Below are 26,598 nucleotides of genomic sequence, written 5' to 3' on the forward strand. Positions count from 1 at the left end.
AATACTTCTTCCCATCACAGAATTTATATTCTGCAGGTAGTTTAAGCAGATTTGAATAGATTCCTTCTTTGCTTTGATGAAAGTTATTGTTGATTAAAAATAAAACACTAGAAAGAATATTTTCCACATAATGTAATTTCAAGTGGCAAGTGAAGATACACTAGCACAGACACAAATTTGGATCTTCAACTAGATTCACTCAGGGATGCACCCATCACAGAATTTATATTCTGCAGGTAGTTTAAGCAGATTTGAATAGATTCCTTCTTTGCTTTGATGAAAGTTATTGTTGATTAAAAATAAAACACTAGAAAGAATATTTTCCACATAATGTAATTTCAAGTGGCAAGTGAAGATACACTAGCACAGACACAAATTTGGATCTTCAACTAGATTCACTCAGGGATGCACATTTTTTTTTTTTGTAGTAAAAATTCCATTCAGAACATTGGCTTTTAACATTTATAAAACATTATCGGTATTCTTCAATATACGATTAGGAACAAATTCCGCAAAAAAGAGCCTTCAAATTAGCAAATGTTTCTACTATGGAGACAATATTTGACAGGAATGCAAAGTAACCCAAAATTGAATATAACTACACTATTTGTATGGTCGTAGAAATCTGGAAACTTTTGATCGCAGTAGCTTTATAAATGATCTTGGAAACATCTCTTTTGACTCTTGTGCTGTGTACTTGAAATAGTTTTGTGGGTGTGCCAGTACATCAAAGAGAGCTTTGATCAGTTTCTTGTCCTATGGGAAACAACATATATATTAGATGAAAATAGGGTCTGGATTTAGTATCTACACAGCTTTCAAAAATAATGAACAACAATCAGGTTTTCTTTTTTTGCAAAACTTGATTCTTGGTAAAACACTGTAAGGAAACTACTCCATGTTGCTGTGGAGTTTTATAAGGATGAATCTTCCTAGTGTGCAGGATGGCTTTTTTGAAATTAGCACATCGGGAAGGTTCTGAGCTGAGAGGCTGGCAGCTGGGTTATCCACAAACTGGCTGCAGAAATTAGGAATTAGGATTGCAAACTGCCTCTGACTGCCCTTCGAGCCTGTTTCATGCTGTTGTCCAGGGCCTTCCCTCCATGAACAAGAGAGAAAGCTCATCTTTAGTGATGCTGCACTCTCTAAGGACCTTCTACTGTACTTTGGGAAAGTCTTGATTCAGAGCCCCAGCTGAGCCTGTGCCCGACCATATACACTGCAGTTGGAGTCTAAGCAATGTCAAAGCTCTAGTGAGAGAACACTGGCAGGCCCAGGGCAGGGATGGCTAGGGAAGCTGGCTGGTTCCTGTCCTCCCAAACTTTACATTTACATAGCTTGAATTCTTTTTTTTGAATAGTCTTTTTTTTCAGTTTTCATCAGTTGTTATAGGTGGCAGCCCAGCAGCCTTCCTTCACAATTCTCTCCGTGTTGCCTGTACCTTTGGAAAACCCTTTCACAGACAGCTTACAATGGTACATTCTGGTTGCGTCTTGTTGAGGCAGGCCAGTGATTTAGGTAAATACATTTTTTTAATGCACAGGAAATTCTAACTTAATGACTCATTTAAACACATGCCAGACTGAGGCTGAAGACGGTTTTTCAAACATAGATTCTTCATTCTTGGTTGACTAATTTTTATAACATAAAATCATGTTAGCATACATTTCATTTAGGTCTTGATTCAGCAAAGAATGTACACAAATGCTCAGCCCAGCTGAGCTACTGATTTTGTGCTGCTCCTAATACCAGCATACACCTCAGAATATGCAGAATTTAATTTGGGATCACAACTGAGGTTTAAATACTATGATCCTATAAGGGTAATAAAAACTATATTGGGAAAATATTTGGTAAAAGAAATTCCTGGTTAGTGTCACATAAAGCAGAATTTTCTTACCTTTAGAATTTCTTGGTGATTTTCTGATGCATATAATCGTCCATCTCGAACAATGTCTTCTATTAGTTGTTGGTAATCCTCTGAAAAATAAAGATCGGTTGAGTGACTATTTATGACATCCTTTGGGATGTCATAAATAGCTAGACCTCCTCTTTGAGACAGCCAAGAAATCCAGTATTTAGTTAATTATTCAATGTCTCTCAAGCTACTGTAGTCTAATCTAATCACACTAAAATGATGAACTGCTTTAGAACATTAATTTTGAATTATCCATGTAAATACTAACTTAGCCCCAGAAAACAACTCCCTTCATATAATAATGCTTTATTATCTGCATTCTAGAGATGAAGAAACAGGACCACGGATATGAAATAACTGGCAAAAGTTATATGGGAAGTCAACACCACAATCAGAAACAGATCCTCGCTTGAGGATCAAAATGAGAGCCGTTCTCATTTTGATTCTTGAATGACCAGCTTAACACAGATTTTCTCATCATTCACAAAATTGCACTGGTGTTTGGAAAAGAGACGGACTAACAGCTGCCAAAGGTATCACAGAGAAGTCTTTATTTTGTTAAAACAGAAATCATCCCAAAATCAAAAATATAAAGTTTAATGCATAATTTATATGACGAGCCAGACTGTTTTAAAATGTGGATATTTCTTTTTGCATCATCGTTTTTCTCTGTTGAAGTTGTGATTTTATTAATTTATAATTTTCAAAATTGTGTGGGTTACCAGTAGGACTTGATGAAAAGGCTTCCTAAAACGCACTGCAATTAATGTCATTCTCATTATGCGTATGATAAATGCCAATTAAGAGTCTCGCTGAATTCAGTGGGATAAGGATTAAGTTTAAAGAAATCTGTGTGACTTGCTGTCTGTTCTTAAAGTATTAGAAAAAGTAGTAAAAATAAAATTAGGTATTATTTCAAAGTCTTTGCAACTTTTTTTTTAGAAATTCACTGGAACAAAAATGAGTTACAAGTTCTTTATTTTTTTCTCCCTGTAGTAAGTGTAAGAGAGATTCTAAAGGACAATTTTCTGTAATTCAGATATGAAGATGGAAAACAATCCCATTCTCACCATCGTAAGTCACATAGGGGACCTGAAATCCTTTGCCACTGTTTCCTTCATTTGACTTGAATTGAATCCAGAGCTTTCTTGATCTTGAGGTAAATGCAATAGGCCTCTCGTAAGTCTGACATGTTTCATATGTAGTAATTGAAGTAGGAGAAGCTAGAAAGAAGGTTAAATAAAGGAATGTTTTTTATAAAATAACATTTTGCACTCTTCCTGATCTAAGGGTCAGAAATGTCAAACTGACAAAACAGTTCTCAGCTGACACATTCATGAGAGCAGGATTTTTTGTGTGATAGAAGGGATGTAGTCTTTATCTGTCCATAAGGAGAGGTAAGCTTTTCCACAAAGGTGAACTCGTCTGAATGGGAACCCCTCTGTCCCACAGTAGGAAGCTTAATGAGACAATGAGGCACCAGAGATAAGTAATATTGATAGTAGTTTTTAAAATGTCAAAAATTATTTTGTGTACTACTCTATCACTGAATTTCAATGTTCCCATATACTGGGTCCAGATAGATAAGAACAAGTCAGCTGCTCCCCAGGCAGGTGGGATAACCAGCTCCTCTAACCATGCGCAGTTTGGGGAGTTATCTGACAGCAATAAACCACTTACTAGAATGTAATAGCCTGGTGTAGTAATTCTGACTGAAGGACCATTGCCCACTGAGAAGTCAGTGGTCCACAGAACAATCAACCTGGGCATGGCCAGGCCTGTACTGCACAGGCAGCATGGCCCTCAGGCTGGTTCTGGGCTGCACAAGTCTCGTGGCTGCATAATCTCAGCTCACTCATTGTAACGAGAGAAACTTGCAGGCAGCTCCCACTTGGTATTGGTGTTTATGCTACTGCATGGCTTTGCCTTTACCTAAAAGTGCAGCAAGAAGTGCTAATGAGAACATTGTTTCTGTTTGACAGTAGAAATGATAAATAAGGGTTGTTTCCTTGCAAGGTATCTCTTCTATGGACAGGGTTTGCCCAGCATGCCTCAGAAGCCATTTGGTAACTGTGGTTCCCACCATTTAGGGGTGGGATTATCTATACTATTCTCTCCTTATAATGATAACTCAAATAAATAGCATTTTAAATTATATCTTACAGAGTCGCAGTGCCTGTCTTACTTAGAACAATTCCAAAAAACTGCCCTAATTTTCCAGTGTTGTTTGGTACTGTTATTGGTACTGAAGTGGAAGTCAAACTTCTTCCCGATGTGCCTGTCTTACCTTTGGAACAACAGTTTGGATTAGAAAAACAACTGATTTGTTCTGCTACAGTAAGTGCTTTGCTTTCAAAAAATTGGTCTGGACAATTTCCTTCTATCTGTAGTGAACAGATTTCTTGTGATATATAGAGATGTCAGCACAAGACCTCAAGGAGAAAAAGTTCTGAAAATTGTTTTAGCAAATAAAATGCACTGTTTAAGCAAGTAAAATATGCTGTTTTAAATAATGCTCCATATAAAAATTGCCTTTCAGGTTTGCCGCTTCTTGGAGATTTAGCAGCAGAAACTGGATGCCTACACAGGACTGAAGGAGAAGTGCATCTCATTGGTGTCTTCAGAAGCTGTTAAATTAAATTAATAATCTAAGACACAATGCACCCTCCACTCCACATAAAATGGGGAAAACTTTGAGTTTCTTGAGGGTGTCAGGTGTAACAACCTGTGCCTCTTCCAAGATTTAGCAATATATATACACAGCATATATATACTCGCAAAGGATAAGTGAGAGCACAATTTGTATGGATGACAGGAGAGAGCTCTCACAATATAACTTAGCATAGCTTTGTTGACTTTTATAGGGGCAGTGATTTATCCCATCTGGTAATTGGGCCAGACAGAAGCCCATTAACTGCTTTGTGATTCAGCCAAAACACTTAATAATGAATATCACTCTGTTAATTGCTACTGGTACAGTGTTGTGTTTTAATTTGCTGTGCCAGTTCCTTCAACACTCCTTTTAGAAACGTCGGATAGATGAAGACAGTTGTCCCTTCAGTATGAACCCTCCACTCAGTTTGCAATAAATATTTATATAACTGATGTCTGGCAACTTACCACTTTTTCTCATTACTAAAACATCACCGCATTCATCTTCGATTGGGAGAAATATCTCAGGTACGACGATGAGTATTCTCCTCTTTGGAGGTGGATTTATATTCCAAATGCATTCAACATTAGCTGGGTATTCTCCAGGATAGTTGGGTGATTCAATGTAGCCAGTATAATCCCCGAGTTCTCCTCCACAGTGCTGGTCTGTGAAGAAACATAAATTAGCATTTGTGTTAGCTGATCAGCTAATTTGAAGTGTTTTTCTAGATCTGTCAAGAGCAAGTCTAAACTCCTTGTGGCTTTAGAAATGCATACATTCTCCAGCTGCCTCTTTGTTTAACATGGATGTTAAACTTTGTTTAACATCCTTTAAAGGAATACTTCATCTGCAGGACTGCTCCAACTGATTTGCAAAACCTTATTCTCTGGTGCTTAAACCGATTCAAGGCTTCATTCAGGCTGCTTTAACATTTGGTTAAGCAATGAACACAGGTAACTAAACATGATCCATTGTGGAGGTACTCACACGCTGGATATCACTGAGACCATGCTGACACACGGAAGGCATTGTGGTTTATCTTCACTTGGCTTTTAATGTAATTTATCTGAATGAGTATGTGATCCTAATAGCCAACCTTATCTTGAATACAGATCTGCTTTGCTCTATCTTAGATTAAACCAGTTAATAACGAAACTCCATTGATGGATCAGTTTTACTTTCTGAGCTTTCGAAACTCCTATTGAATTTGCCAGAAAAGCCTGATTTGGTAAGTTACTTAAGCTTGATCTCTCCAGGCCTACTCACTCACATAAAACTAAACATGTTTAAATATTTTGCTTAATCCAAGCCTCAAAGATATGCAAGGTCAGAAACTGGCTTGAAAATCAGGAGTACCTAAAACAGCAAAGTGACAAGAATGGTTTTATTCTATAGGAAAATAGTACAACTTCTTCAAATTCCTTACAAATACCTAATTTACTCAAATTACATTAGAAATTATGAAGGTCTTCAAAGACACACAGCTCATAATAAGAATAAAAGCTTATGATAGACTTGCACATTAACATGAATAGTTAGCTTAGATGACATTATTTAATTATTATAGAGATGTACTATTAAATTAGCACGGTAGAAATAAAAAAAATTACTTGCCTAAAAGAATCAGTTGTTCACAAAAGATCAAATAAAATTGCACTGGAATCCTTCAGGATATATAAAATGGTAATTGAATATAGGAGGCTGAGTCGTGCATCACTGCAAGATAACCTATAGGATCTGGGAAACCAAAACCTTTGTAGTTTTAACTTGTAGCTGGCACTCTGCCAAATTACCTTAACGCTAACATAATCGTATACATCAAGCGGTACTTTTCCAGGTTTTTTTCTCATTTATTTCCCCAATTTTTACTATTCCCTCTGGTAGTAAATATATGCTAATTACGAAATACAGAACTTAAGTCCAGCCTGACAGATAGAACCTTCAAGTCGCAGTTCAGATCCAAAGATATGCTTCATCTCACAATTAAATACAAATGCAACTTACTTTTGCAGTGTGTAACATTAGTGGAGCCATCAAAATCTGTACTTGTGTTCCCAGGGCAGGTGATGCAGTAGTTTTGACCAAACTCAGGCTGATATGTTCCTACAGGGCATCGGATACATCTGTGTGTTGTGGAGTTGTAGTAGTGTCCAGGAGAACAATGAACTGTAAGGTATGAGGTATATTATTTTCAGAAAGTAGCAATCTTCCCTGTAGAGAGAACTTTCCTTTATTCTGGACGTAACTCATGATCTCCATTCTGCAATATACTTATTAGGCCATGAAAGGCAAAAAAGACATCATTATATTACATTGAATTTCCCATTACAAAGGACCTTCTAACTAGAATGACATTCCTAAGACTAGAGCTAAACACCTGTGAACTAGTACCACATGGTACATATGTCTCTCACTGTATTTATTACGTGGTTTCCAATGAGCTTCTAATAAAAGCAAGCTGATACGTATTTGCCTCAACAACAAAAATACCTTTCACAGTAACTGGAGAAAAGTTTCCATTAGTGTCTGTTTGATGTACGGGGCCAGCATGTTATTCCAGTAAGTAAACCAAAATGCATTTGCACTGCCAGTTGACATTATGGAGCATGCAATGTGTTGCATGCTTACAGCTTCTGCCTAGCTCAGTAATAATCAATCCTTAACTTCATAAAATTTCTGTAGCATTTAGTTTTTCTAATCTGGTAGATAAAATATACTGGACACGAAGGCTCAAGCATTATCTAATGCAAGTTTATCTTATTTCTTGCCATGCAGTGGGGCCAATTTACTTATCAGTTGCAGCATTGACTCTGGTAAATTGCCAGCGGTAAATTCCAAAGAAAACCATAAAGCCAGCTCAGTCTCTGCAACCTTAGGAGAGTATTCCTAGTTTACAGATTTCCTGACCATTTAATTTAATCACATACTGTGTTTCTACATGCAGTGTTTGTTTTGGAGCCTTTCAAAGCCCCTTGGCATTGAAAACTACAAACAAAAGGGCAAGCAGCAGGAATACGAATTGTGGGAAGATTTTAAATTCACCTTTGGTTTCACAGTCTTGAAAGGAAACAGCACCTTCATACTTGGTGACAAGCCCACCGCCACACGAAAAGCAGAGGGTCCTTCCTGGTTCAGGCTGGTATGTACCAACAGGACAGATTCTACAAGGTTTAAAACCGTCTGAAGAATAGTGCCCAGGAGAACACTGCCCTAGAAATTGAAAATGATCATCTGTATTAGTGAGCTGACTTTTCTGGACAAAGTGTAAAACTCACCAGTAGTTAGCAATGCTTCCTTTAGCTTAAACATGTGCTGTCAAGACAGCTGTAGACCCACTTCTAATCTTACCTGCTGATTTTGATTTGTTCCTGAACTGTTCCTGAACTGCCTCCTCAAAGCAACACCAGTAAACACAACCAGTTTCTTAATAAGCTCTTTGCTACCCATGTTTCTACTTGTTTTTTTGTCTTTTCATCTGAGAATTTCAAAGCACTTTGTAGTAAAAAATTAATCTTTGCACCATATGTATGAAGCAAGACATTGTTTTTTTTATATCTCCGTTTTATAAATATGGAAACAGTAGATCATGGAATTTACCAGGTTGGATGGGACCAGTCCAGCATCCTGACTGTGAGAACAGTTGAAACCAGCAACTTTCTAGGTAGCTGTGAAAACTGGTGCTTGTCAGAAACTCTTCTGCTGGGAAACGCTGATTTGTGTAAAACAAAGCGCTTTGTGAATGAGTCTACTGACAGATACAAGGTAGTTTCCAAACCTGCTCTCCAGGTAATTTCTGATAGGCATTTGTTTGGCTTGGTTCTTGCTAGCTTGAGTACTTCACTCTTTGACAACCCACCTGAGAATCGGGATGTAAATTTTTTCAAGATTATGGCATTAATGCGTATCTTCACACCACCCCAGCCTGGAAGACCAGCACTTCAAGATGTTAGGCGTCCCCTGAGGTTGCCTAATCAAAATACTTTGTAATTTATCTTCCCTTGGAACTGAAGAGCTGGCAGAAACAACTGGCTTGGAAACTTTAAAGTCTGGAGACCTCTAGGTGAGGTTGGGTGTCTGATACTTTCTGGGAAATGTTGGGGGCCTCCAGCACAGTACATGATGCTCAGCATCAACTAGAGATTCTGAGGAAAAGCAAAGTTCATGTTCAAACTCCTATGGACACCTGTAGGATTAGGATCTCTGGGATTTAGTTTTGCTCCTATACCAGCTGTCCAGAATATGACTGTTGTGACACAGACCTCTGAGAAATATTATGACATTACTAATTTGAAGAAATTGTTGCTATTGTTTTTGTAGTAAAACTGATCCATCTAGCCTGGTCCAATCAGTCACTACACTTTAACATGAAGGCAGTTAGTGAAGAGTGGATTTGGATCTGGATTTTAGTATGCAAATTAATTACTTGTGAAGCGTGGCTTACAGACATAATTTTAAAGAAGAGGTACAGTTGGGTTTTAATAATGCTGAATACCCAATGCTCCCAGCACTGACGTCTCAGTCCTTACCAGTATATAAAGATGAGCTAACTTGCTCCCTTCGCCTTCTGTGTTGAAATTAGTAACAAAGTCAACCTCAGGTGACTTCCCTGAGAAATGCCCCAACTGACCAGATTTCCTAATTGTGTTTTGGTCTTGTACCTACGTGGATCACATGTAAATTAAGTATCACAGCATGTTATTCCCTTGCAGCTACAACACAGAGTTTTATGCAGTTACAACACAGAATTTTATGCCAACAGACACTTAAAATGTCTTACATGCTTGTTGTATGTGCCTCACCTTTAGGGGTGAGGATTTCAGCCATAGCTTATTTGTTACTACATAGGCATTTCTGCTCCAGACGACATGATGCAAAATACTACTGGTTACAGGCAGTACATTTCTGATAAATCTGTGTACGTCAAAATACACTGTTTCGTCACATATGCTGACACATTTTATGGAGACATACTGAATTTGAAAAAATCTTTGAGCTTTATGAAGTCCAAAGCATATTCTTTCTTGCCACTTTCAGAGAAAGAGAAAAGGAGAGACAGACTGTTACTGTCTGAGGAAAAGCATTTGAGATGCACTCTGGAAAAATATTGAGAAGGGTTTCTTTTTGTTATTGTACAGAGCAATGACTCAAATGCGAGCCTTAAACAAAAGTCTTTCCTCTAGTTGTGCTGTACACTATAGTCAACCTTTATAAACTCAGATTTTATTTTGACAATCTATTCTTGTTGGATTTGGGATGAATATAAATCAACATAACAAAGATGTGCAGGTATTTCAAGAATTTTCTTGTGATAGTTCCTTCATACAGTAAATCATCAAAATCTACCATATGTTTGAACTGGAGACACTAGCGGTATTTTTTTATTCAGTAGGTGGGGGGAAAGCAGCAGTTTCTTAAGTGACATTCATTTTGTGTTCACTCTAGCTATCTCTGAAGAAAACACTAAAGTGTATTACATGGGTGAGTTTTAAAGTTAGAACTTACACAGCAGATAGGCTAGATTTTCTTCCATGTCAAATAATGCAGCTGATATAAACTAGATTTTGCTCATTTGTAATGAAATAAAGGTAAAAAAAATAATTAACAGATATGTTTTAAAGCCTTATCTTGATCAAGTTACAGTAGAAGCACAGCTCTCTTCTGAAACCAAGTATTATCATTATCATATATATATGTATCACGAAGTTGAGTCAGAGATGCTACATCACTTGCCAAAAGCTGCAGTGAATTCAAGCAGTGTTGAAACTTGCAGACATTAGCTATGAGTCCAGGTTACAGATCCTTGCAGCGTAACTCTCTCAAAATTATGACTGCTGCTGATCAGACCAGGTAAACTGCATCTCATACAAAACTTTAAACCAGCAGGTTCATTAGACTCATCAATACCAGTCCAAAGTAATCCATCCCTTTGGCTCACAATATACCTGATGAGTCCTTACAAGTCGAGGTATGTCCAGATTCCATACCGGACTTGAAGCAAAGTGCTTTTCTTGGCTTGCTCATTTCCATACCATAATTCACATTGCTGTAGCAGGTCCCATCTTCTTGTCAGCAGTCAGTGGATGGAACAAGCCAAAACATTTTGTGTAGTGCTTGCGACTGCACAGAGATTTCTTCTGTTACCTTTACAAGATAGAAGTGTGGAAGACTCTCCCCTCTCTTAGCCTCCACGCCTCACAGGTTTGTGGCAACAACTAATCCTTTTATAATCAAATTAAACTTGCCTCCACATTCTGACACATTCCGGGCACCCGCTACTCCCTGTCCATCGTTACTTGGGCAAGGCTCACAGGTAAGTTGACCTTCTGTGTCTTGGTATGTTCCTGGTGAGCAGGGAACACACTGATTATGTTCTCCGCTATAAAAGGTGCCCGTGCTGCAGGTAACTGAGAAAAGAAAAGGGAAATCTACATAAGGACCTTCATTTTGATGACATTATTTGCCTTTATATCAAACCTTTAGAGAAGATGATCTCTTTGGCCCCAGAATTATAGTGGCATATGTTTTGCATATGTTAGTCCGGGATCCTCACCTCATGTAAACAGGCCCATCTCCACTGCAGTACAGGTCAGTTTACATCAGGTCGAGGTCCTTATTCTGTTGTTTAAGCTACTAAATGGATTGTAGTGTACTAAGTGTTTGACAGACACGTATTGTTAATAAAGCCGATGCAGTCTTAAAACAGCGGACTGCAGTTTAATTAAAACAGTGGTGGATAACATATGGAAAGTGGTGTGAATTTTCAGTTTACACTACGTGCATTTATGACAGACAACTACAAATAGTCTGTCTCCTGAGATCAGTTCTAGAGATATCTCTGAGGGCAATGTATCCCATGTAATATTTTATGTCTCTTGACACTCAAATACTCCAACTAGAAAGCACTTTAAATACAGATATAAATACACATGCTTTTCTTGCTGCAAGAGGGCATTAAATATTTTTCTTTGCTGGATATGTGTAATTAAAATGTAGGGGTTTCTAGACACCAATAGCAACAGTCTTTCAGAACAGTTTCTAAATCACTGTTCCTATATGAGGAAAACCTCAGACCAATTCATCAGAGGCTCCTATCAGATCTGTACTTAACTATTTCTTTTTGCTTGTAAATCACTTGGTGTCTAAAAGAAACTGGGAAAATAAATATGCTGATTTTGAAAAGATGACTCTAAGTCATTGGAAAGTTTGCAGTGCTGAGAAGCACTGTGCCCCTAGTAAAGCACTAAAGCCTGATAACTTGGGAAAAAGCTTAAAGAAATAAGGTGTTTGTTTTACATGAAGTTAAAATAGATTTCAATGGATTCTTTTTTTAATTTGACCTCTTGAGCGTTAAATATAAACATATTTGTGGGTCACAGATTGTTTGGTGGTTAGAAGAGTGAAAGAGGAGTTATAAAACTGAATACACAGACCATCTAGACCATCACTGTCTGATTGTTTTACAGAATTGTAATTATGTTTTCATAAGATGCTGGCATGAGCTTGGAACAAATTGTCAATATTGCCTTTTGGCAGGCCTTGATTCGTACCAGCTGACAGCATGGGAATATATGCTTCTTTCATCTTCCTGCAATCATTCAATGATCTCTCTCCAAAGCCTTATGAACAGTCTGTGGTCCATGCACTTACGCTGAGTAATACTGATCTAAATCATCTGTTATCTCACAGAATTCCTGCCTGAGTCACTAGGGCCAAGTTGATTTCGGATTGCTTGTTTTGGGGGATATGGCTGAATAGAACCGGGACTTACCACATTTTCCATCCTGCAGCACTTGCCCTGTACTGCAAGCTTCATGCCCTTCAGTAGCTTTGGCTGGTTTCTGAGCCACTTCATATTCTGTCCCAGAAAACTGAATGTAAAATTGCTGTTTATTAATAGATTTCCTCAATGTTTTGATTGCAGTTTGCAGCTTCTGCTCCATCCTTTTCCGAACACAGTCAATGTTACAGGTGTCTAGATGGGAAATGATAACAAAACTAGAAGCAATTGAGATTCATGTTTGGAAAGAGCTGCTTAACAAAAAGCTTAGCCTGCATTGCACTATGACAGCTCTGTTTGCTTCACTGTCTTCGTACAAACGGTAGAAGCAGTGCATTTTTATTAAAAAGCAGGCCTTTAAAAGGGACAAGACAGAACACCGAGGTCCATCAAACTGAAATTTCAGGGCCCGTAAGCTCTAGCATTAAGAAATCTGGTTATAGTGAGTGCACAAGGAGAGGGCTGCAGGAAGCATAATCCCCACGGTGTTATACTTACAGATACGTATCAGTTTGCCACCACTAATGTTTCTGAGTTTTCTCTGCCTGTGCTTTACGGAGCTGATTAGGGATTATTCCCAATTCCCTGACCAAAATACCTGAGTGACACAAAGAAAGGTGCTTTCTGGCACGATTACTGTTTGGAACGCTTGGCTAGTGAGGTACCCCTCAGGGTTAAGAAACCTGCCTTTGAGGACTGACATGGTCATAGAATTCAGCCCATGTTTTCTTTGGCTGGGTTTTATAGTATAATAGTCTATCATCTCATGAATAACTTGAAGCAATTATTTTTCTTCCTTAACTTTGTTACGAAAACATCAATTTTCCAAGTGCATGATAAAAATGTTTGATTCTCAGACTGAAGATTCAGCAACTTACATTTTGGAGGACATTTTTACCATTGTTGCTGCAGAACTTCTACCTGATCCTTATGCTCTCTGTGCATCAATTTGCACTTCCGCTGTTTGAAGAAATCAAGCTAAATTAAAGTACGTGACAAGTCAAGGCTTTGAAGGAATATTGCTTCAGGTTCAATCCTTGTTCCTTTAACTTAGGCTTAGTTTCACGCTTGATTCCTTTCAATTAAATCTCTGAAACTTTGAGTTTGGAGAGACTGTTGAATGAGGCTTGTGCTGAAAGGTTTGCAGGTATTGAAATAGCATCCAATACATTCTAACAACACACTGAGGAACTGAATTCTGATTTCTCCCCATACACAGATCCTTCACAAACCTGAGACTTCATCTGACTTCATCTCCACTTCAAACTCTGCAGTGATATGAGATACTTCTTTTGACGGCGACTTGCGGCCTCGGCGTTTTTTCTTGGATGAATCGCACTTGAGATTCACAAAGGTCACCTGGCAGTTGTCTGTACAAGGGAATTGACCTCCTTTGCATAAGAGAAGCAACACAGAAAAGAAATCACGTAGCAAAGTATCAAGTGACAGGCGATTTCTCAGCTGGGTTATCATGAATGCAGTTACAGGCTTCATGACAGTTCACGCATGTTGTTAGAGACCTTCTCTGTGCAATTTTGCGTTTGCTCATTTTGCTCGTGAGTGCAGGAGGCAAAAATACAGTGTGGTGATGCTCAGCTGCACAGTGGTACCTCTAACGCATTTAATTCCCTGTTTCTTCTGCATAAGGATTAGAAAGCTCTTTACAGAAATCACAGAAATCAAGATCAGAAGTACTGTACACAGTCATTTGATACTTAAACAAAGTAAGAGAGTCAGTTTTCATCAATTCATGACAGCAGCAGGCCTGGGATCTAAGAAAGTACCAGCTAGTATTCCATCTCTTTCAGCAATGACAATCACCGGATATCAAAGGTTTTAAAAATCTTTAATAGGGAGGTTATATTGGAAAATATATTGGAAGACTTTATCTGAGGGAAATCGTTTAGGTTGGAAAAGACCTCTAAGATCATTGTGTCTGACTGTTAACCTAACACTACCAATTCCGCCACTAAACTGTGTCCCTAATGCGTACGTGTCTTTTAAATACCTCCAGGGATGTGATTCCATCGCTTCCCTAGGCAGCCTGTTCCAGTGCTTTACAACCTTTTTTGGCGAAGAAATTTTTAAGCATCAATATAGGTTGTTGCAATTACAGCAATACTGTATTTTAAAATCTGGAAAATTTTGAGTTAAATTTAAATGAACTCTGAATCTTTTAAGCTGTGGAAATACAGAGGAATAATGCCCAAACATTTTTTAATTGTTCCTGTCGTGATATCAAGAGGGCGGAGGACAAGAAATTAATGTCATGAAGATCTGTTAAATACATACAACTTTTAAAATATCTTTTTTGTTCAACTTTAAAATTGATGTTCAAAACTAATAATAATAAAAACCCCAAACCTACTCATTCTGAGTTTTAAAAACATTTGATTACTTTGATTCAGCCTGACACAAACTTTTTGGCTAATTTCAGACTTTTGGAAATTATGTCTAAACCTTCTAAATATTTTTCCTAACATCGTAATTTACTTACTGCAACATAACAAAAAATTTAAAGCTGTGTAACATCAGATTTTCAGACGCTGGGGTTGTCTTTGCTCCTGCAACGGGATACTAATCCAGCAGAAAGCAAATAAATAATAGCTTTTGGTTTATTTTATAAACCTCATCTGGGAAAACTAAACCAAACTGACATTGTTTCATATAACTTTGCATTTGTCACAGCTTTTTCATCTCAGGATATTTCTGCCTTAGAAATACCTAGTATTTCTAGTACCAGAAAAAAAAAAAAGTTTAATTCCAAACTCATGTACTTTTGAACAAAGATTTTTCAAAGCAACTGACGACGTTTCAGCACTGTTAGATCCAAACCCAAGGCATTGTTCAGCTAATGTGTGAACCTTGTCCTGAACTGTAATTCAGATCCAAATATGAAAACTTATTTTTCCATCTGTAGTGTGAAAACAAAATATGCAAACAAGCAAGCAAACAAAAAATTGGAATGCTGTTTCCATGTTAGAAGAAGCCACATACCTAAATCAGCTCGCTTCCCAGAATCTTTCACTTTTTCCTTACTGCGAGGCTGTAAATGGCACTTTGCATCTTTAATTTTAAAACGAGCTTTTTGCTTGATTGGAGGGGATAATGAATCTGTTGATGTGAAGCAAAAAAGCTATCATTTGGGATGCAGATGAAAGGAAGGCTGAAACTTATTTTTAAAAACAGACTCAAAAAAGACTTCAAAAAAGACTCAAAAGTCTTCTTGTGACATAGAATAGAGACAGCCCAGGAGTTATACACCTTGTTATACACCTTGAATGTACGTTTCCGTAAGTTCATTTTTCTGCATAAGCACTTACTCGAGCCCACAAAGATCAACGAATTTGCTAGTATTGCACATGCTCTGCACCTACATTTCCCCTCCAGCAGGCCTGTACATCTCGGTGGGATTCAGGTGAGTTTGTCTCTTACTATGAAAAAGGTTAATCCTACCTTTTTTTTCTGACTGACTGTGACTGCCCGTGTTATTTGGCTGTACTTCTACTCTTGCTAATGCCCAACAGGAATAATATTAATTTAGTGGAGCTACGCTGCTGGTAGTTGAAAACCATCCAAAGGAAATGTCTTTATTTGACTGCAGTCTATGGCTTGCAAGCTTTATTCTTCAGCTTTAAATCCAAGCCAGTTATGTCTTGTGACTAAAGGCTGTTACGCAGCCAGGTGCTGCTTAGAAAATGTAGTCACTGGCTGACTTCCTCAGAAAGTCCATGGTGGAAAAAGTGGGCCTGGCCCATCACCTGCCCGCTGCTGCAGGCTGCCCATGAGACCTGCAGCAGGGGCAGGGTGGTCGCAGGTAAGTGCTGCAAACTAGATCCTTCTTTCCTTGGGAAGGCCTTGCTGAACCAGGACTATAGAGGTAGCCCGCCCCTTTGCCGCAGGCAGACACATCTGCTGTCATGTTACCTCACTGCACTGTATCTCCTAATGCATTCCGAAGACCTAAGAAATACCTGTTTAGAGAACTGGTAAACTGGAGGGAAGTACAGCAGGTAATGATACATAGAGTGGGCTGACACTTTCCGCTGCTGGATGCTGTTCCAGCTGCTTCAAATTTTGCCAGACTTCAACCATCCTGCACTCAACTTTTTTTTTTTTGCCGAGTATCAGCTTTAAAACATATTTTGAAATGTCTCTGAAAAAAATAGCGTATACATTTCTGAAAACAAGATGAATGAAACATGGTACGTGCTCATAGCAGTCTCATAACTTCTTATGAGTGTCCCAGGTTAGGAGAAGAAAAAACTGGTTTGATTAGAAAAACTGGTTTGTTTTGAAATGACCAATCGTGTTGTATTCCTCCCATTTACGTTCGCACATCTCATTGGTTGTGAAAATTCTGGCAGGCTCTCCATCCCTTTAAGAACCGCACGTGGGACGGGGATACTTCTGGGGGGCATGCTTGGGGCTTGCTCTGGCTTGCCTTTGCTGGGGCTTTCTTTCTCCACATGCCAGCGCCCGTCCTGTCTCTGCTTTTCCCAGTGTGCCAGCACCTGTCCCCTCTCTGCTTTTTCTCCCTGCGGCTCCGCTTGCTAAACGGCGAGTATCGACCTGCCTTTCTTCCTCTTTCACCAGCACACGGATCTGCTCGGATTCTCACTACTGCTGCTGCGATCCCCAGCACCGCACGGGACGGCCTCATCCCTGTCACTGCTGCTGTTTCTGCCGCTGTTCTCTTCATACCTGCGACCCAGCCGCTGCGCTCGGCTTCTGCCTGCGCATGGATTTGTACAGCTAGTTGCCGCAGCTCAATTTTGCTCTGCTCCCGCGGATCCGCCAAGCACATGGCCACCACTACTTTGAAACTGCGCGGTACTGGTTTATTTCCTTTCGCTTTTGTTTCCCTAAGCTCGGTTTAACCCTCGCTACGCCAGCTTTGCAATCCGATATAAACCTGTTAATATTTAATTTGTTTTTCTGTGTATATTTTTTCCCCCTAGCATTATTAAACTTGTCTTAGTTTTCCAAACTTAAGAGGTCTCATAAACTTTTCTTCTTATCTCTGCTTTTAACTCTTTTCTCCCAGAACAGAAGGGAGGTTAACTACAGAGAGGAAGAACTCATCCCATGATTGGTGTACCTTGGCCAACCAGTGACAAGTAGGAATCCCCAGTAGGAGAATCCATGCTCTAAGGAACGACTTTGTAGGTGAGGGCTGGGACCCACTGTGGCCTTCTGCTCTTGTGCTACTGATGAGCCCCTCTGGCTCACTTCCAAGCCTGAAAAGAAATGCCATTTTGGTATTTTGATATTCTCACTATTGCCTTGCTAGACTATGGAAAGTAAATAATTCTAAATATTTGTCCTTATCGAACATATCTCAAACCTCCACCACTCCTCTACTGACCCTCTAACATACTGCCACACTGGAGGGCAACTAAGCACACTCCAGCCCTCAAGGAGAGGCTGCAGAAGAGCAAGTGTGAGCATGATGAAACACAGGCTACCTTAATTCTGGCCTTGTGTAACTTGAGATATGTATGTCTAGCAACTCCGAAATGGTCTGGAGGACTCCCATCACCTACCCCTAGACACCAAGGCCCAGGACAGCAGGAAGGCACCTACCTGCACAGCTGGGCAGGGTCATGTTGCGTTTCTGCTGAGCCTTGCCTTGCTGGACAGGAACTCCACAGCTCAGTGTGTAGCTGTTCTCTGAATCTGCAGGGCAGAACACAAAAGAGACAGCACAAGTGGCAACAGCCTCACAAAGCATCTGCTCCCCTCATCACTCCCAGCTTGAATGTTGGGTGCTTGAACAAACCGAAATGTTACATTTTATAAACAATCTGGCATGAGGTTAGCTGTAAAAAATTCCATGGTGCACAAGTAGAAGATATTTTATGTTTGTCCATGGCAGAGTCCTTGACTTTGATCATCTCTATAATTTAAAAAAACCACATACTTTCATAGAAATTAGCTTCAGACTCTGACAGAATTTATTGGCAGAAACAAAAAACCCACATACTTAGAACTGTAACAGAGTTTACATACTGCACAGATAAAACTCTATTGTGCATACAAATTAGACAAATGCATGGTTCCAGTAATCTCTGCTAAACTGAAAATAAAATGTGAACAGCTCTACCGCCTATAGTGCCGGGACTGACATGAAAAATAGAGATGCTCTTGTGGAAAATAATAGTTTCAGAACCAGAACAAATATATGAAAAAGCAATAGCAATCCCTCCACCCCATCTGCCCTGCAAAACTGTACAGATGAACATTACCTCTAGCAAATGAGTTTCCATCAGTAACACTTAGATGAACCACTACCAGCAAAATTTACTAAAATCCATCAACTGCAGCAACTAATACCGAGGAATCCTTTTTGGCATATTGACTTCCGAGAGAGTTTTTAGTTGCATCAATTTTGTATGAGACAGTAAGACAGGTTTAGAGCTGTTCCTAGGTCATCCTTTGCTCCATAGTGCCTGTGGCTGAGCTGATGGAAGTTTTGTCCTACTACCCCGTGTGTCTCACCCGTTCTCTCCTGCCCCCGCCTCAGACTGTGCTTGCCAAGCCAAGTTCCTCTCAGGGGGAACCTCTCTTTTGGGATTTGTTTCTGCTCCTGCTCAATCACACAATTACAGTGTATTTCAAGCCATGATGTAGAATCCATAATTTAAAGTGTATGCCTGGACAGGCACAGGAGACTTACCCAAGCAAAAACCACAGAACTAAAACTTAGCAGGAATTCACTGAAATCAACTGTTCATTTCTCGCCCCCTTCCCCCCCCACCAGTTTTGACACAGAAATGCAATATAGTAAAATTTTTCTTTTGCGCCTTCTTCTCTCAGTTTTTGGTTAGAATTTCCCCACCCCTGGAAAGGACACCTCAAATTAAACAACAAAAGGGCCAAACTTCTAATGTAACTGACGGTCAGCTCTTCTGGTATTTAGTGATGTGCACGTCTGGCCCAATCCAGTGTATAGTGGTTTTGCTCATTTACAGTTGTCTATTACAAAAACTGAACGCAAGAACCATGAACATGTTAGCAAAGAAAAATCATCACATTCTAGACTTAGGAGGACAAACACTTTGTACAAACCTGGAACAAAAAGAGCATTGGATGGGCATGACAGGAAGCAGCTCTCTATGCCTTCTGTCTTACTACACACTAGATGAGCCTTGGGAGCTGGTTTGGCATTTGGGAGACATTTCACCATCTCTGAGGAATTAAAAGAAAAAAGAAATGAAAAAAACCCAGACACTGCCCAACCCAGAACCTTGCGCATTGATTTGCATACAGTGGTGAGGAAGGGTAGAAGTGGCAACAAAGCAAAATCACAGGCCCAGGCATATTTGAAATAAGGACATATTAGGGACAGAGATTCGATCTGGATCTTGAGCTTGGACGTCACATTTTTAGACTTAAACTCTAGATCAGTCTTTCCATCCTATCCTCCACTTTGGGACTGTTCAGGTCCAGCTCTGGAAGGCAGGTGACTCTCTGTGAACACAATGCTGTGTGCAAATCTTGAACTTAGAAATAACAGGTAATAGTAATGACCGGAGATGTCCTCTCCCCACTTCTGGAGGCACAGGTCGCTGCTTTAACAGGCCAACTACCACACCATGCACAGAAGTCACTCTCACAGAGATCCGTTTATTTAGATTACCATTTCCACTGCTCATTCTCTCAGACTTTAATTTTAGCTCCATGCTGTAGCTTCCGGAAGTAGAAAACTTCCCAGACAGGCAGCGATGACACAGGACATGCCAGGATAGATAGTCCCACCTGTCCTTTCAGCCGCTGCTGAAATGGCCCAAGCAATACTAGAATGGACACCGTGACACACAGACATCAGTCACCAGCGCTCACTGCACAGAGAGCACTGCAGCTCGTGCGATGGAAATACCCAGCTTCTCCTCTTGGCTTCACGGCAGGATGAAGACAGCGTATCCTGCAGTTCTCACAAGTGGCTCTCAGTACTTGGGTAAGGGATGGTTTGTGTTTCAGCTGAAACTACATGAAGACCATAAAGTGAATTGTTGGACTAGTCTCTGTGCTTCACCCTGAGACGATGGAATGCCACTGGTAATTATAATCCTGCCTTCATTTTAATTTGATGTCTTTTGGGACTGAAGTGTTACTTAAGTACATTTTCTCCACACAAATCACAGGGTTCATTCTTGGCTGCAGCCAGCAGCTGCCATCCCTGTCTACACTCAGACAGCCTCACTGCTTCCTTCCCTTTCCCCAGAGATTTAACCGCTGCACTGGCTGCTGGCCAAGTGCAGCTGGGCACATCTTCAAGCAGATATTTCACGCTGTATCAGCTGGTTAAATCTCAGCCAGGTGTCTGTAGAGCAGTTCTCGCTTCAGCCTTGTAAAATGCCTGTAAAAATGCCTTTTCTCCCAATGTTCCTCGCTACTCTTCCAAACATGCTCACTTTACAAGATGGACTTGGCCGACTCCTGTTTTGCTCATGGCTCACTGCACTACTGCAAATGCCATTTTTTCCGTCAGCTCACCACTGAACCACACCAAGCTAGGGGGGAGATGAGAGCTGAAGCCAGACCGGTTTGGGTCTGCCAGGGTTTGGGAAAAGCCCTGTAAAGCTGAGATGAAAAAGGGCAATTCAAATATATACGGAATGAGCCTTGCCTGGCTTGGACTGAGTGGAGAGGAAGGCTCCCAGCTAATTCATATTCCTGGTCTCACTGCTGGTTAAATACAAATATGCACAGACCCTTTAAACACACCTGATGTTCACATCTCAAATATGGGAATAGTCATTCTCCACTTATCTTGCCTCCCTCCTAAAGTCTATATGTCGCTTTGGTGATGTTTTTAAAGAAATTATTTCTTTGGACTGAGGAGACGGCACAAGTGCAAAGTGCCATTGCTGAGCAAAAGAGGATTTTGTTACTGTGAATGTTCCCAAATAATGTGGCACTCAGGATCACTAAATATAATTTGCCTCCTTCTTGCTGTATCTTTACAACAATGTAGAAGATACTTTCCTCTAAACAATGTTGGCAATAAAGGCAGGCTATGAGCAGAGAGATAACGCTCATTTTAAGCCTCATTAAATTAATCAAATAAATAAAACAAAGAATGGTGTTTATTTCTATCTTCCAACTGTGTGTTATAAATAATCAAGAGAAATTTACAACTATGACAGTATTTTCAATACGGCCTTTTACCATGTGTACAACATTCTTAGTAGGCTGAGAGGGAATATAGCACAAAACTTCTGTGGTCTAACTATATACCAGAACTAAAAATATTTTAGTCCCTGCTATTAATTTACAAACTCCTTTCCAGAGGACTAAGTGATACATTGCAAGGGAGACGTAGTGGATAACTAAAAACCAGAGTTAATTTCTTACTCCTACAGTACTTAGTTGTCTGTAGAGCAGGTAAGGTAATAAGCATAATCAGGAAAAATGAAGTACTTAGCTGTGGTTAGGAAGAAAGTCAGTGACAAAGGCTGAAACCCAACTTGAGACCTGCCACCTCACTCCACCTTGGTTATAAAGTGCTTTCCATACTGTTGTATCCACGTAAGTGGAAATATGCCACAACTGCATGATCATGCGAGAGGCAAGTGCAGTGCTCTCTGCTCCAGACTACAGTACTTTCCTTCAATATGTGCAGAGATTCCCTTAAGCAAGGTGCATCCTCCACCCCCTTCTTGTTCTGTCTTACTCCCAGTTAAGTATTAGGCATCAGAACCAAATGTATCTATGAGAAGTTCTTTGTGGTTAAAAAAATCCCAATAAACCCCCCCAAGCAATACCCTTGCAACCTAAATTTGACTATGAAGGATCTAAGGTATGCTATGCCCATTAAACCCACGAAAAGGGAATTAAAATCTCACAGAAAATACTTTGAATGGCTGTAGCCATGGCCAAAATTTGCTGTGCCTCAACCAAAAGCACAGGAAAAAGTCACCTACTTAAAGGATACAGACATTCAGATCTGCCACAAAGTAAGTGGCACTAGCAGCATGTGCCATAATTTTAATGGTCTCAGGATTTGTGCTCGTTGCAATTAATACTTTTGACACAGCTAGTGTCAGTACTTTATATTACAGAGGATACCTTTGGAGATAATGTGAAAAATTTGGGCATGGTACTATGAATGTAGATATTAAACTGAATACCATGTCCTACTTGTAAACAGTTAAATATTTCGAATATTCTAAATTAGTCTTAGAGGAAAACAGAGTTATAGCTGAGTCACAGAGATGGACAAAGGACAAATAAAGGACAAAAGGATAAAATACATAACATAATAATAATAAGACTATGATTTGTGTGAATGGATGTGTAAAATTAAAAAAAAATCAACACAAATAAAAACCAACGTATCGCCCTTTCTCTAACCCACCTTGCAGTTATATCCCAGCCAATGGACCCCCAAAGGATCAGGTGTGGTCCGAGTTTATAAAATTAATTTGGGGATCTATACTGTGAAAATGCAGCATCTCTCAGACAAAACCATGGGCATTTCCATCCTCCTGTAGAACAGGAGCGTCACCACAGTCACCTGAGTCGGCCTCCCGACAACACTTACCAACACAGTCCTTTTTATTCCAGTGCAGTTTCTTGCCAGGTGGACAGACACACTCATAGCTCCCCATTGTATTAAGACACCCATAGTCACAGCTACCATTGCTGATGCTGCATTCATCAATATCTGAAAATGTAATTAAAGTCGAGAAGAAAATTACTCAGATGAAGAAGGAAACTATATATTTGATAGGAACCTGGCAGTTGAAGCGTAATTCATTAGTTTTCTATTCCTCAAACAAAAACGAATGGTAAAAGTTTGCAAGAAGGCAAAGCAATTACTGGATATGTCATCACCGATATTCCACATAAAACCTCTCAACTTTTGATACATTAGCAAAGCACTTGGTTAATAAGAGGTATAACCTTCTTAGTCTGTGCAATCAATCAGCATTTTTATACGTGTGCCGACATGGCTGATCTCTCATTCCCACTCCTCTGATCACCAGAAAGGACATTCGTTCCTCATGCTCAACAGGAGTTGGGCTACTACGTACTCGCTTCTGGATCATGCTTGGGCACACCTGGGACACTAGATGGCACAGGCCAAAATTGTCATATGGCACTAGCGAGCCAGCAGTTGCACACTGCTGCTCCAGACTCCTTAATTTACTAGTACAGCCGTATCCTAAAAGCCCTTGTTATGAACCACAGCCCTGTTACTTTAGGCGCTGCACTAACCTCAACAACAAGTGGTTTCTGCCCTTCTGCTGCCTAAAACAGTAGCATTACCGTAACAGACTTACAAGGCACATAGCTTGTACCGTCTGACATGCACTCAAACGAATCCCCACGGTTTGCAGGAACACAGTCTGAGCTCAAGCCAGTCCTGGAGCCCAGTGACGCTATCTGAACCCAGGGGTAAGGTACAGGAGGGGTTCATGAGGGGGTGGGGCTCAGTGGTTGACAAACGCAGGACCAAATGTATCAGCCTTTTCCTTTGGCATCTTGGGGCACTCAGTGGGAACATGGGAGTATTTACCCAGGCAGCTTCCAGAATCCAGAAACAGCTTTCTTTTTCCAATGCAAGATTTTAGCCTGTGTGGTTAACCAAGATCTAGCAGACATGGCGTACACACATAAAAGAAACTGAGAAAGACACCCTCTGAAATTCTCCAGTCTTGATCAAGTAGATTTGGTCATTGTAGTAATACTGCCCTATGCACTTTAAAAAAGCCCTCTTCCGGATAACCAGTTATTATAGCACCAATTTTTTCCAGTTGTGCAAGAAAGGTTGAAGAGCTTAAGGAGCTCCACAGTAGGTGAGAACGAGGTACCCCACACCCTCTGTTATGAATAGCCCAGGTGATTTACGTCACAGTCTGGTACAGAAAACCACCGACTGAGCCCAAATTGGTAAGCTTCGTAAAACTGACATCCTTCTGTTCTCTGTTGCCCACCAATGGAAGCCTTCCTTCCGCAACTACAGCTGTGACTAACCTCACTCCTGTGAGAGTAACCATCGGTACTCGGCACCCGAACACTGTAGGAAGGCTCATCCTGCACAGGGTGATGAACCCCAGCCATGAGGCTGCTTTGCAACGACTTCAGCAGAATGGCTGCATCCATGCAGCAGCAGATGCAAGTGTCGCAGCTGCAGGCTTCTGGTCTTTACCGAGGCTGTGATGTACCACCATCACAAAAATGTGTGGCCATTGTTTTTTATTTATGTTCTCCTGGGAATGCTTCTACAAATTTGATATGCTGAAATTTTAGTCACACCCAGCTCATGCTATTTTAGCTTTATTTTAACTTTATTGGTTTATCTTCTTCAGTTTAAAATCTTCAGCTAAAAAATGCCTGGCTCAGTAAATAGTTCATAAAGCAAACAAGCAAAGAGATACGCAAAAACTCAGTTTCCAAACCTCCGCAGTGCGTCAATCCATACAAGGTGTAGCCTTTATGGCAGAGACATTCAAAGCTTCCAGGGTAGTTGATGCAGGTGTGATCACACGTCCTTTCAAAGGAGCACTCATCTATATCTGCATTCACAGAAAAAGCATTAAGAAATTAGAATGCAGCTAAATTGAATGGCTGGAATTTCACACTCATTTGCAACATCTTGTTATTGATAAACCAGCAGGTATCACCCCAGGTAAAATCAGAATAAAACATCAGTCTCATTCCTCTGGTGCTCTATAAAAAAAGGACTTGCAGATACACCGAGAAACACAAGAAAAGATAATTTTAAGAAAATCCACGAAGACCATATTATACATGCTCACCATTAGATGGCAACCTTTAACTTCTGATCGTATTTTCCCAGCTGCTATGGGGTTATTAGGGTTTTGGGGTGTTAGTGGCACAATGGAAAAATGCTTTTGGTTGAATCAAGTAATTTCTTCTTTCACTGACCATTCCTATGACATCTTGCCCACCAGGACAGGGAGTTACCCACAGACTTCCGCTCTGCCTGTGCAAGACTGTACACACGGTTGCACAGCTACAAGGGGCATGAGCAAAGCAGTGCTTGAGAAGAAGCCAGTGTCAGGAACAGATGGGCTGCGTGTAAGACACAGGAAATCTTGGTCCAAAGTCCACATTCTACCTAATTCAAGAAAATTTGACCTCTTCCCCTTAAAGTCAGGCATCTCTAATTATCGCTGCTCACTAATGTGAAACCCTTATTTACTTAAGTTTCTTCCATGCAGCAGCCTATGAAAAAGCAATTAACAGCACATTGCTTCAAAGACAGCACAAAGGTTTTGCTGAGCAGGGTGACACAAAGGTTTATTTGACAGCCGTCATCAGTGCTGAAAACCATTACATTAAAAGTACTCTAAATAGCAATGCATGCAAAATAACAGCACTTTCTAGTGAATTTTATCCTCAGACAACTGATTTTCCTAGAATCCTCGCCAGTTATTATTTTTTTTCTGTTAAAAGATCAGAAAAATCAAGATAATTGCCTTATTTCAGAGTGGTAATTTCAACAAAAATAGCATTTCCCTAATCTTTCTGAGGTATAAATGAACGAAATAGTGTTCCTTTAATGGCTGCACACTTTCTAGAGTTCACTGTTAAGAACACAGGCTGAGCAGCAGCGTTGCTGTATATAAACTGGACTTTCATATTGTACAGGTTTAGAAAGACACGGGTGCTTTAAAGAATACGGAAATGGACAAATACTTACAGGTGCGCTACCCAGTACTCAAGTATTACATATATAGTTTTGAAGTTCAGCGAAACATTCTAGGTCTATCCTCCTATAAATGCTAACACTTTATGTCAAGAACAACAAAACTGAGCTCTTGTGTGTGTGTACGCAAACCTGGAATCTCTTCAGGCACAAATTCGCAGTGTTGCAACCAGCTGTATTTTATATGCTCTCTGATTTCAAGCGTTTCAATACATTCACCCAAAAGAGAATTCACAATGCTGAAAGCAACTGTTCAGGCAAAAGCGTAACATAAAATGAAATACATACGATGGACAAAAATCTGGTTCTATCTGGTTTTATGTGTGCATCACAATCACTTGTTACGATCAAATAGCCAAAAAAGGACAACAGAGGTTTTCTCTTTTTTACAACTATTTCACTTTAATGCATTTTTCTAGGCATTTTATAATATCGTTATTTGAGTTCTGAAAGTAATTTCTTTTTAAGGTTTCCTTTATAGTCTTGGAAACACACAGTTTTTGAATACACATAAATGGCAAAGTGCTTCGGTTTTCTCTAAATAACTACATAAAGTAAAATCATTT

The 26,598-nt window shown here is 39.9% G+C and overlaps 1 protein-coding gene across 1 annotated transcript in view; it reads right to left on the bottom strand.

Annotated features, from left to right (window-relative positions):
• Window positions 1–459: 459 nt before the first annotated feature.
• Window positions 460–26,598, bottom strand: part of SCUBE1 (signal peptide, CUB domain, EGF-like 1) — a gene marked incomplete at its 5' end in the record, with an annotated part of 65,764 nt that continues 39,625 nt past the window's right edge. Inside the window, 14 exons of the mRNA XM_010134714.1 lie at window positions 460–756; window positions 1,901–1,980; window positions 2,989–3,141; window positions 5,039–5,236; window positions 6,576–6,737; window positions 7,614–7,781; window positions 10,814–10,975; window positions 12,340–12,543; window positions 13,581–13,739; window positions 15,346–15,462; window positions 17,935–18,027; window positions 19,420–19,539; window positions 22,898–23,020; window positions 24,759–24,875. Of these exons, the coding sequence (XP_010133016.1) occupies window positions 604–756; window positions 1,901–1,980; window positions 2,989–3,141; window positions 5,039–5,236; window positions 6,576–6,737; window positions 7,614–7,781; window positions 10,814–10,975; window positions 12,340–12,543; window positions 13,581–13,739; window positions 15,346–15,462; window positions 17,935–18,027; window positions 19,420–19,539; window positions 22,898–23,020; window positions 24,759–24,875 (2,009 nt within the window). The remainder of the gene's footprint in view (window positions 757–1,900; window positions 1,981–2,988; window positions 3,142–5,038; window positions 5,237–6,575; window positions 6,738–7,613; window positions 7,782–10,813; window positions 10,976–12,339; window positions 12,544–13,580; window positions 13,740–15,345; window positions 15,463–17,934; window positions 18,028–19,419; window positions 19,540–22,897; window positions 23,021–24,758; window positions 24,876–26,598) is intronic.

The sequence above is a fragment of the Buceros rhinoceros genome, unplaced genomic scaffold (assembly GCF_000710305.1).
Source record: "Buceros rhinoceros silvestris isolate BGI_N320 unplaced genomic scaffold, ASM71030v1 scaffold22654, whole genome shotgun sequence".
NCBI classification, from domain to species: domain Eukaryota; kingdom Metazoa; phylum Chordata; class Aves; order Bucerotiformes; family Bucerotidae; genus Buceros; species Buceros rhinoceros.